The 12,377-nt window shown below is 47.0% G+C and overlaps 1 protein-coding gene across 1 annotated transcript in view; it reads left to right on the top strand.

Annotated features, from left to right (window-relative positions):
- Cux1 (cut like homeobox 1) overlaps positions 1–12,377 on the top strand; it is a gene marked incomplete at its 5' end in the record, with an annotated part of 173,087 nt that overhangs the window by 58,936 nt on the left and 101,774 nt on the right. Inside the window, 2 exons of the mRNA XM_059249787.1 lie at positions 6,341–6,478; positions 9,479–9,602. Of these exons, the coding sequence (XP_059105770.1) occupies positions 6,341–6,478; positions 9,479–9,602 (262 nt within the window). The remainder of the gene's footprint in view (positions 1–6,340; positions 6,479–9,478; positions 9,603–12,377) is intronic.

Here is a 12,377-nt window from a genome sequence, read left to right as displayed (position 1 = left end):
TCCTCCTCCTCCCTTGGCTTAGCGACCATCAGCTGCCGATAGCGCTCCGTGATGGCAGGACGATAGCGGGCCTGGGACTGCAGTTTCCATTTCAAATTCAACTCATGAAAAGACAGAGCACGAGTAACATTTTTGTAACTTCTTTTTGAGTCAGATTTGATCATTTCCTTTTTTTTTTTTTTTTTTGCCTTTGTTTTATTTACGTGTGTGTACACACTGGGGAGTGTGTGTGTGGAGGTCAGAGGTCAGTCTAGTGTGTCATTTATCAGGGTCTCTCACTGGGATGTGGGGCTCTCCAAGTAGGCTAAGGTGACTGGCCAGCAAGCCCCAGGGGTGTTGTGTCTCACTGGCCACCAGACCTGGCATTTTATATGAATGCTGGGGATCAGAATCAGGTCCTCATGCTTGTATGGCGGGCACTTTACCCACTGAGCTGTCTTCCCAGTCTGGGTTTTTTTTAAACAATTTGTCACCATATTGACCAGTTGGCTTCAAACTTACATAGATCTGCCTATCTGTGCCTTCTAGACTGCTGGGATTACAGGCATGCCACACCACACCTGGCTCTGGGAAAACTTTTAAGGAATGATCTACCTCATCTAAATTACCGAATTTATTGGCATGATGGTAACCAAAGTATATTTATCATCTTTTCTTTTTTTTTCTGGTTTTTTTCAAGACAGAATTTCTCTGTGTAGTTTTGGTGCCTGTCCTGGATCTTGCTCTGTAGACCAGAGATTCACCTGGCTCTGCCTCCCGAGTGCTGGGATTAAAGACGTGTGCCACCACTGCCCGGCATCTTTTTTTTTTCTTTTTCTTTTAAACAACAGAGTTACTATATGTCCCTGGCTGGCCTGGAACTTAATATATAGACTAGGCTAGCCTCAAACTCATTCACAGAGCTCCGCCTGCCTCTGACTCTCAGTGTTGGCACTAAAGGTGTATTTTGCCATCTGTGGGATGGGCCATTAGTGATAGTGCATGCCTCTAATCCCAGGAGTCCAGGAGGCACAGACAGGCAGGTCTCTATGCATTAGAGGCCAGCCTGATTTACATACTGATTTCCATGCCAGCCAGGGCTACGCAGTGAAACCCTGTCTTTAAAAAAAAAAAAAAAAAAGAGCATGTATGGTCACATCCATTCTTTCATTTTCTGATCTTGGGATTTGTAAATTCTAAGTTTTTTCCAGATCAGTCTGGCTAGAAGCTAATCAATTTCAATGATTTTTTTTTTCCCTTAAGAACCTGCTTTTGTTTGCATTGATTTTTTTTTTCTTTTTGCCTTTTCAGTTTTATTGCTCCCCAATCTCCTTTGCTCACTTCTGCTTACTTTGCATTTGATTGGCTCCTTTTTTATGTTCTGAAGTGGAGGTCCAGAGCATAGTTTATTCCATTGTGGCCAGAGTATGTGCTTTGGATGATACTTGTTCTTTTGAATTTATCAAGACTTGTTTGCGGCTCTGCTGCCCATTGATGGATGTTCCCGGTACATATGAAAGGAGCACTTGTTGTGCATCTGTGTAGGCCACCAAGGTGGTTGACAGTCTGCGTTCTTCAGGCTTGCAGCCAGGCTGACTGTTTGCTGGCTTTCTCAGTGGATGAGCCCTAGCCTTGCATTTTCAAGACGCTGGCTTCCTTCCCCAGCACCACAGGGCAGAATTATTGTCTATCTGTTTATGTTATTAATAAATGTGAATGGAGATTTGAAATCTGTACCCATTATTATGGATTTTTTTCTTTTTCCTCCTGTCCTATCTGTTTTTGCTTAGTGTATTTTGGGGTGTATACCTCTAGCCTCTTTGGCAAGCCTTTGAGAGCAAGGTGTTAGTCTTGTTTATCACATATCCCTTTAGCACCCTGAACCACCCTGGTGTCCTTATCATTAATATTATCAGTTACTTTTGGTGGTGATGGATGGTTCTGGTCATGCCCGGCACTGAGCTCCTGACTCCCTCTCTGTCTTTATTAAGGCAACTACTTAAGTATCTCTGTCTCCTCTTACTAAAAAAAAAGCCCCTCTTTGCCCATTTATACGGAACCCATCTTCCAGTCATCCGATCTTTAGTGTGGCCAAGTTTTTTGTTTTGTTTTACTTTTGATATTTGACGTACCTGGGCTACCTCTCCAAAGAGGCTGGTTCCTGCTGACTTGGCTCAGTATCCCTTGCAGTGCCCAACCCTGGCCTTTCCCAGATCATGTAGCCACTTAGGAAACCCTTGTTAAATTAGTGCATGAAGAGACAGTGTAATTGAGGTGGCTGCTGGCTCAGGAAGTAGCATTCTTAATTAGCATTTTGCATACCTGTTGCCCTGGCCAGCTTCCCTTCCCATCCCTGTCCCTGGGGGAGATGCCAGCACCTGACACATCACAGCATGCCCTCCCCCAGCTTCTGCAGGGAGGACTAGAATTAATGAGCTAATGTTACCGCGCTTAGCAAAATGTGCTGAATAAATCCAGGTGATAGGGTTGTTTGTTATATAATTATGCTGTTTAAGTCCTGAGTTGCATAACGAACTGCACACTACCTCTGAGCATGCTTCAGGAATTAACTTATCAGATGATCATCGTAAAATGTTTTCTGAGTTTGTCATGGTGGGTGGATGGGGATAGTGGCAAAGCATGTTGGGTTGGAGGCTGGGCAGGTGCCTTGCAGAACTTTGCATGTTATTCTTCTGTCTATGGGTGTGTTCTGTCTCCTCCCTCAGACAATTCCGTAATTGAACTGCTGAGATCGGAGGCTTCTGACGTACAGCCTGAGACCTAACAATGCTTGTGTGGAGTTTAAATGGCATTGGAAATCGTTAACGAGACAGAAAGCTATGATTTCCCCAGCTTAACATGCAGGTCGGGGTTTGGCCTGCTGAAGTTCATTGTCTTGGTCTCCAGCTCAAACATGCTAGGGCTATTATACCATCATGTGGTAATTAGCCGTTCCTTTAATACACATAATAAAAATTAAGCCTAAGAAGTACTTTACCAATGGCTTTTACATATCCCAAAACAATATTCCAATGCTGTGGGCCTTTAGTCATGCAATGTACCATCATAAAGTTGGGAGTCTAATGCATCAAACTATTAGAACATTGAGTTCCTTTTCCATTCTGTAGCCAGTTTTGCTACTCTGACATTAACTTTAATACTGTTACATTAAATATAGATGCCATAATGAATAATTACAAGAGTGCCAGAACTTCCATTTACAGCGGGGCATGCTGAGAATTTGTCTAAAGGCTTAGTTGGTTACTATTTGCTTCATAACATGTGTGTTCTCTTCATATGTTACTGGATTCCTGTTGAATGGCAAGATGGAAGCTATTTTTTCGTCAGAGACAGACACCCTGGGTCCTGGCCTTTAAATAGGACGGCCCGGAGGAGGCTGAGGGGATGGCCCAGTCAGTCAAGTGCTTGGCAAGCATGAGGGGCTGAGTTCCAGCCCCAGGCCCCGTGGGAAAAGCTCCTGTGAGCTTGTTACCCCAGAGCTGGGGGCTGGACATTGGTGGGTTCCTGGGCCGTGCCTGCCAGCCGCTCTAGCCTCCTTAGTGAGGAAGGAAGGAAGGAAGGAAGGAAGGAAGGAAGGAAGGAAGGAAGGAAGGAAGGAAGGAAGGTCAGACTGACCCAGGCCGGATGAAAGGCACTGTCTCGACAAGATGGAGGAAGACTGAGAAAGGTGCACGTGCACACGTGTATACAATGCAGCCTTAGATCGTGAAAGCCACGTTGGTGCTAGCGGTTGTGCTAGAAAAGGCAACGTCAGTGACCATTCGTAGAGTTTTCTCCAAGTACAGCACCTTCCCCTCTCCACCCTGATCTGGATCAAGTTCAGATTGTCCTTCTATATAAAGGAAGCTGGGGACATTTCACTCATTTCTTTTAGTCCATTTTCCCAGCCTGAAGACACAGAGGCCAAAGTGTGATCCAGCTTTCCTGAGAAGATACTGCAATTAAAAAAATACCTATGATGCTTTGAGAATTCCATTCTTCTTGTTATTGCCACTCCCGCTTAGCAGAACTATGTTCCCAAAATAGCTCTAGCAATCTAACATAACATAAATATTTTAATGCTGATTGAAATAATAATGAAAAGTCATGAATGAGAAAGGGAGACAGGCAGGAACTTTGTATATAGGCCACATAAGTACCCAGTAGGCCTCAGATTCACATGATGTACAGTGTTGGTGTTAAGCCCCAGTGCAGGGCTCCCTTGGGGCTGCAGACTCCAGCTCCACACATCCTAATGACACGTGGAGTAAACTCTGTGAACACATAGACATCGCAGAGAATTCCAGACTCTGGTGAAACAGCATTCACAGAGCCATGGTGGGCCAACCCTTGCTTCCAGGAACCAGGGGTGGTCTGAAAAATTAATGACCCTGGCACTGGAAAATTAAGTGAGCTCTTGAATATATACCCTCACTGATCTGCCATGTGTGCTGTTTAGCATTCCTTGAGAGGAGACTAAATCTCCACAGCCATCCCCAGGCGAGGCTGGCGCCCCAGCCAGAAATAGATTCGGTAATCTTTCTAAGCCCTGTGACTTGGTATTCTTCTACTCTCAGAATTCCAAAGGGTGTGTTCCCCTGGGGCCCAGCAGGTGGGTTGTAATTGCCTCCTAGACAGAAGGAAAATGAAGATCAAATTGACCCAGAGCATTTAGTGTCTGTCTGTCTTTCTTCTGCTGAGAATTCATGGGAAAGCCAGAGGCCAAAGCCAGTCCTGTAAATTGCATGTCTGCTTTTTCCAACTGTATCTAATACTGAGTAAATCTACTGGCAGACATCATTCTTTTGGGGGGAGGAGGGCCAGTCTGTGGGAGTGTGAATGAACGGACATCCCTATGGAAGCCAGAGGTCAACTTCAGGTATTGTTCCTCAGGAGCCAATGTCTCTCACTGGCCTGGAACTCAGGAGTTCAGCAAGGCTAGCTGGCAGTGAGCTCGAGAGATCCATCTGTCTCCACTGCACTATTAGGATTACAACGCCACACTTGGCTTTTCCTGTGGGTGCTGGGGACTCAGACTCAGGTCCTTACACTTGCACACCAAGCTCTTTACTGACTGAGCCATGTCCCCAGTCCCCACGTGTTCTTTTGTTCACAAGGTCTCAGGACTGGCCCAGATGCTCTTCTGCTCTCTCTATTCTAATGGGGAATTTGGTGGCTTTCTAGATGGCTGGCCACAGGCCTACAGCAGGGGTAATGCTGGGTCACCCCCAGTTGTGCTTTTATAGGGGTCTCCAGTCTTAGAACCATCAACCACACACCTCTGACTGTTCTTAACACCCATCATCAGTAAAGGAGGATGACAATTTAAAAAAAAAAAAAAAAAAAGACCACATCATGCTGTAGATGTAGTTCAGGGGATAGAGCATACACGAATTTCAACATGCTCAAAGCACTGGATCAGATACCCAGCATCACATGATGTGGGTGTTCTGTTACATGCCTCTAATCCTAGCACTTGAGAAATGGAATCAGGGGACCCGAGTTCAAGGCCAGCATGGTATATATGAGCCTCTGCCTCAAAAAGTAAAGTAAAATAAAGGACCATGTCCTTACGGAGCCCAAGGGTACTTTCCTCTCTCCAAGAGTTTTCATGTATAGAAAAGTGATCACCTGGAGTCAACAGGCTTAGGTCTGCTTTCTCTGGTCCTACCAGCCAGTCAGGTAAACTCAGGCCAGCCCTTCCTCTGTACTGAACTTCAGTGCTACTTCTGTACTGTGTCATTGTGAGACTCTTGCAAGAAAATGTCCTCTCCGTATGAGTGTTCTGTGGCCTTTGCAACTCCCTTAGTCCCAAGTCCATCAACTTCCTAAACACCTTTCAATAGAGGCACCTTTCCGTGGACTAGTATCCTCCAGAGAGGGCTCTGCAATAAGACAGGCTTCCCTGGAGCCCCTTCCTCCCACTCAGTATCCCTGCATCTCTCTGTCTGACCAATGGATGGAAATCCTTAAAGAACCACACCCACCAGAGTTGGCAAATACCATGAGTCTTGTCGTCACTCCATTTTCACATGTAAGGATCTTGGACTGGGTTCCTTCTTTATCAAACTGCCCACCTAGCCAGTGGCCAAAGGGACTATGAAGGGGGAATTGAGGCCCCCAGAGAGTCTCCAGGAGGTGACTTCTAGATACTGGCCTAGAATTGACAGTAAGGGGCTGGTGTGGCTCAGAGGTACAACACCTACTTAGACGCCCCCAGTAAGGAACCTGGGGTGTGTCAGCAGAAGAGGACTTGCCTAGAATCCACCAGTGAGGGGCTGAGAGCATGGCTTGGTGGTGGAGTGTTTCCTGGATGAGGGTCTGGGTGCAGTATGCTGACCTGTGTTCTCCCATTGTGTAGATCCTGTGCCAGCCCTGGACCTCGGGCAACAGCTGGAAGTAAAAGTGCAGCGTCTACACGACATTGAAACCGAGAACCAGAAACTTAGGGAAACACTAGAAGAATACAACAAGGAGTTTGCCGAAGTGAAAAATCAAGGTCGGTGGCAAATGCCTGCCTGGCTTTGCTCTCTGCCCCCCGCCCCGCCCCCTTAATTGCCCTCTTCATACTGTTGGAACTGGCTGTAATTGTTACCCTCCTCATGAAGCCAGGGTGGGGCAAGCAGCCGAATCTCTTAAACAAAGATAATGACACCGCCTAACTATGCCACAGCTAAACTTTTCCTCCCGCAATAACTACATAGGATTTTTATTGCTCTTGGTCTGGGCCGGATCAGGATTCTTTGAAAATTCCTCCTGTATCATCTTGTGATAGGATCTGTCTTTTCAAAGACTGATGTGTCGCCTCTGGGCGACACCTGTCAGACAGCCAGCTCCTGATCAAAGGGTCATATACAGTAAGTCATTTAGTAATTGCTACCGATCCATTAAGGCTCCAGACAAGACGCATCCTTGCCAGTTGCGTGCTTACACACCATTCTTCCCATGTCGACCTCATCTATTCACTATGGAGCTCGTGGAGAAAACAAAAACCAACAGGCTCTTGGCAGGGCTCCCTTGCATCACAAGGCAGGGGAGGCAAAGGCTTTTCCTGAAGGGGACAAACATAAAGACGTTTACCCTATACCTAAAAGCCAGGTGTGTTCAAAATCCTAGAACCTTGTCCTGGTGTAAGCTGCAAATCCAGCTACTTCGGGGGCCAAGGTAGGAGGATCCAAAGTCCAAGGCCTGCCTAGGTTACGGGCTGAGGGAGCAACTTAGTGAGAACTTGTCTCACAAATAAAAAGCAAAAAGAGGGCTGAGGATATACAGGTTGAAAATCTTCCAGCGAGGGACTGGGGGTGTGGTTCAGTGGTTGAGTGTTTGCCCAGCCTTGCATCCTCAAGGCCCTAGGTTCAATTCTCCATTAATACAAAATAAAAACAAATAATACGAAAAGCCCCAGAGCCTCCTGGCTTCCTTGTGTTGAAGAAAAAAACCCAATTCAACAGCAGTCACAAGGTTTATAAAGCAACTCCCAAGTTTCTTGTGTGTGTGTCTTTATGGTTTTGTTTTAGAGACATAGGTGAAGGCTTAGGGAGGAGGGAGGGGCGTCAACCTGGCTGGCTCCTCTGCACGGCCTGCTATTTAGTGAGCTTTTAAAAAACTAATCAAAAGCTAAGTGACTAGGATTGGGACGAGCATCCTTTTTGCCTTAGAGACTGTTGGAGACAGAGTTGGGAGGGGGCACTGTCTGTGGGAAGATCCAGAAAGAAGCTGGGATGGCATAGGAAGAGTTCTAAGGGCAGGCAGGCCTGGAGTGTGAGGGCAGCAGGTCCCTCTCAGGGGCCTGTGATCACACACTGACTGGAGCTTGAATCCATGGTGGGATGCAGAAAATTGGGGGCTCAGATCCACTTGAGTCTGGTTCTGCTGAGAATATGATGGCCTCTGGGACCACAGGGGCAGCATTGTCCTGCTCAGAAGGGAACTGTTAGCCCATGAAGCTGGGATCCTGTGAGACTTTTCTCTCCCGCAGCAGCCCTCTGCAGCAGCTGCCAGTAGGGTTTGTTTCTCTCAAACTGCCCGATGCCTGGGGACAGATAAATATGTGCACATCTGGTTTGTTGCACATACCTAGAGAAGAGAGTCTCCTCGTTCTTTTTACTTTTAGCTCCAGTGACCTGCCCTTTTTGCTGCCTCTGAGACAGGGGTTTTTACCTAGCCCAGGTTAACCTCAAAGTCACTGTGTAGCTCAGGCTGCCCTCAAACTCAGTGTATGGCCAGTCTAATATCAGACTCACTGTAAATGGCCTTGGCTAACCACAAATTATTCTGTAACTCAGGCTGGCTTCAGACTCACCGTGGATTTGAGTCTATCCTCAAACTTACTGTGAAGTTCAGACTAGCCTTCTCCTAGTAATTCTCTTACCTCAGCCTCCTTCCAAATGCTAGCATTGAAGGCATGTGCCACCATTCCAGTCCTAATTTGTCTTCAGTGCGTGCTCATGGGAGCACACACAGTCCACATTGCCTGGCAGGGGGGCACTGTGAGAGCTAGGGCTACAAGCGCTGTCTGGCCTGCCACGGTCGGCTTCTCCATTCATTACCACAACTACCCGTACCAGATTCCGGGGATGCAAAGAAACTCGAATAGGCCTTGGAGGCGCCACTGCTTGTGGCTGGTGTCACAGTGCTCAGTCCCACAAGATGACTTTTAGAACAGAGGGGTACAGGTGGTGAGGACCCTCACCATTCCTTTTGACTGCTTGGATGTCCTCAGCTCAAGCCACTGAAGTGACTGCTGTCAGCTTATCACGGGCGGAAAGACACTTCGAAGAGCTGCCTACGCCCTGCTGACACACTCCAGCTGGACCTGCAGGTGGCCCCTCCTCAGGCATCCCTTGCTACAGAGCACTTCCAGGCCCCTCTCAAACACCTGAGTGTCCTCCCACATGCCACAGGATCAGCTGTCTATAGGGAGCCCTCATCCACCAAAGCTGGTGGCCAGGGCAGAGTGTACACCGACACCCAAGCTCCATGGTGGTTCCCCCTTCCCCAGCTCAGTGAGTGACACTCAGCCACAGTGCCTGGCACTTTCCATCCCATGGGAAACAATAGCAAAGCTGCCTCGGCGGCTGATGGGGTCTGTGTCTGACTCCACTTCCAAAATGTTTGCACCCTTTCCATGTAGTAAAGTCTTTAAACCCACACCAAAACTTTGTTAGTCTGCCCTCTGTAGAGGACCAATTTCAGATGCATCAGTAAGACAATATTATGTTTTACCATCGATTTCCCCCTTTTCTAAGTGTGCTGGAGGGACCACCACAATCCTTCCTGGCAAAACCCATTGATCCTCCCCAACTTGAATACTACAAGTTCAATTTCACATTGAGGGAGTAAAAGGTCCCCAAAGGGACTCATAACCATTGATTTTGTGTCAGCGTGGACAAGCTCAAGTTTAAAATACAGCGATCCCGGCAGGTTCCGAAAGCCTGGTTCACCCAGCTATGAGGAACCGCTTCCCTTACCGCTGGTTTTTCTGTCTTTGATTCTGCAGAGGTTACGATAAAAGCACTTAAGGAGAAAATCCGAGAATACGAGCAGACTCTGAAGAGCCAGGCCGAGACCATTGCTCTGGAGAAGGAACAGAAGCTGCAAAATGATTTTGCAGAGAAGGAGAGGTGAGTTGAGCCTCACACTCCCATTGCCCCCACAGCACCAATAAACACTTCACCTCCAACCCTGATGTCACATGATAGTTTGAAAAATGCACATGTGAAATCAGCCTAGGTTGTTGACAAATGTCCCAAAGTTCCTGGGTAAAGTTTTGCTTGAAGGGCTCAGATGTGGCTCATTGGTAGAGCCCCTGCCTGTAATCCCCTGTGAGAGAGGCCTTGGGTTCATCCTCAACACGGCTGGAAAGTTTCGTTGAAAAACGACAGTGCAATGCGTCACTCTCCTCCCAGCGGCCATGGTGCAGGGTTTCAGCCCTGCAGAGTGAGAACAAGGCTTTCGTAAGCTGGACACAGTTGACAAGTGACAGCTGTACCTGAGCTGAGGCACCAAGAGGCCGGGTTCCCTAACATGTGCTCTCTGCAAAAGAGCCTCGAACTCCATCTCCCTTCATTGACGTTGATATTTATGTGTCTCATAAAAATAGTTTTTGTTTCATTTTCTTTTGCTTCTTTCTATTGCCCCAGTACCTCATAAAGCAAGGAATTGAGATCCCTAACCCAAAAACCTGAAACATTCTTGACATGTAAAACTGTAAAGACTGAAAAGTTAAGCCTGCCCAGGGCTGCAGTAACTCAGAGTCCATGCTTAGCATGTGCAGGGTTGTGGTTTCCATCCTAGCACCGAAAGGAACAAAAAGCTGAGGCTTTTTAGAGCACTCCAGTCCTGACACTTTCACCCAGTGCCCTCTGCATGAGTATTCCAGAATTCAAAACTCTCCAAGTCTGTCACAGCTGTGGTCCAGGCCTTCTGGACGAGGGACCCTCGGCCTGGATCAGTGAAATGCACCAATGCTGCACCTGACTAATGGCCGTTACGGCTTTCTGACGGCTTACTTTATTCCAGACTTTCTCCATAAATGAGTAGTTTTCCGCTAATGGAACAATTTAATGAAAATCAGATTTCTTGTAAAAGCTATGGGGACTCCTGAGCTTGTTAGTTCCAACTGTGTTAGTCCGATTTTTAAAAACTCTTTAGTTAAATTAAGATGTTAAATTTTAGCACTAGCATGAGGAAATGCACATGCATTTTAACAGGAGGCACTAACTAGAATCATAGTTTCAAGTAAGTAGCTAGCTTTGCTCACAAGGGGTGTGGTGGGGGGGTATGAGGTGTGTGTGGTGTGTGGTTGGGGAGGTGTGTATGTGTGTGAGTGTGCACACATATGTTATGTGTGAGTGAGGAGGCCAAAGGTCAGTGTCAGGTGTGGTGTCTTCCTCTATCACTCTACACCTTTTTCTTTGATGCAGGGTCTCTCACTGAACGGAGCTTTCCAGTTCAGCTAGACCAACTGGTCAGGTCCTCAAGCTTGTGTGGCAAACAATTTACCCACTTCGCCATCTCCCTAACTCCAATGTGGTGTTCTGTTCTACTAGTGACCATTGATTTCATGGTCAGTTTCACTAGAGTTCTATGGGGTGGCTTCACAAAGATCCCGGGAGCCAGGTACAGTGGCACACACTTTATTCCCAATATTCATGGATCTCAGGTAGGAGAATCATGAGTTCCTTTATGTTGGTTTGTGTTTTGAGACAAGGTCCCACTGTGTGGCCTTGGCTAGCCTGGCACTCACTATGTAGACCAGAATGGCCTCAGACTCACAGAAATCCGCCTGCCTGCAAGTGCTGGAACCAAAGGCGTGCACCACCACTCCTGGCTAGTGGCGAGCCTGCATGGCAAGACCTTGTCTGCAAAGGCAGAAATAAAAGATGTCAGGTATCAGATCCAAGCTGTGGCTCCCTGGTAAAGCTCATGCTTAACTGCATGATGCCCTGGTTCAGTCTCCAACACCAATATTAAAACAACAACAACAACAACAACACCTTATTCTAGTTACTTTTCTGTTGCTATAATAAAATATTCTGACCAAAAGCAGCAGCTTGAGGAGGAAAGAGTTTCTTTTGTCTTTTAGGTCACAATTCATCATTGTGTGAAGTCAGGGCAGGGACATGGAGCGGAAACAATAGAGGAATACTGCTTTCTTACACATCCCAGAAGTACCTGCCCAAGGATGGTGCCACCCTTAGGAGACTGGGCCCTCTCACATTAATTAATAATTAAGACACTCCCCGCCCCTAACATGCCTACCAGCCTATCTGATCTAGGCAATTTCTTAATCAAGGTTTCCTCTCAGATGACTCTAGGCTGTGTCAAGTTGACAATTAAATCTAACCAGGACACCTCCCATTTCTCACAAAAGCTTCAGGGATCCTGTGATGCTGACTTCATCGGCTCCATTTATAAAGAAGGGAAAGCTAGGTGTGGTAGTGCATGCCTTTCATCCCAGAACCTGGGAAGCAGAGTCATTCAGATCTCAGACCTCTGAGTTTGGGGCCAGTTTGGTCTATGTGGCCAGTTCCAGACCAGTGGGGGCTACATAGTTAGACCCTGATCCAAACAAAAACAAGTGAAAATAAACAAATATAAGGAAAATAGGGTCAGGCATAGTGGCACATGCCTTTAATCTCAGCTTTCAGGAGATAGAGGTAGGCAGTTTATGTGAATTTGAGGCCAGCCTGGTCTACATAATGAGTTTCAGGCCAGCTAGGGCTACCTAGTGAGACCCCATCCAAACAGAAGGAAAATGAGCCTGTAAGACGGCTCAGCAGGTGAATGTACCTGCTGCACACACCTGGTGACCTGAGTGTGAGCAGTAGAACCCACGTGAAAATGGAAAGAGAGAACCAAGTCCACAGAGTTGTCCTCTGACCTCCACATGTGCA

Source organism: Peromyscus eremicus, chromosome 23 (genome assembly GCF_949786415.1).
Source record: "Peromyscus eremicus chromosome 23, PerEre_H2_v1, whole genome shotgun sequence".
NCBI lineage: Eukaryota > Metazoa > Chordata > Mammalia > Rodentia > Cricetidae > Peromyscus > Peromyscus eremicus.
Note: the sequence above shows the minus strand (reverse complement) of the source record. Positions and strands in the feature narration are given on the sequence as shown.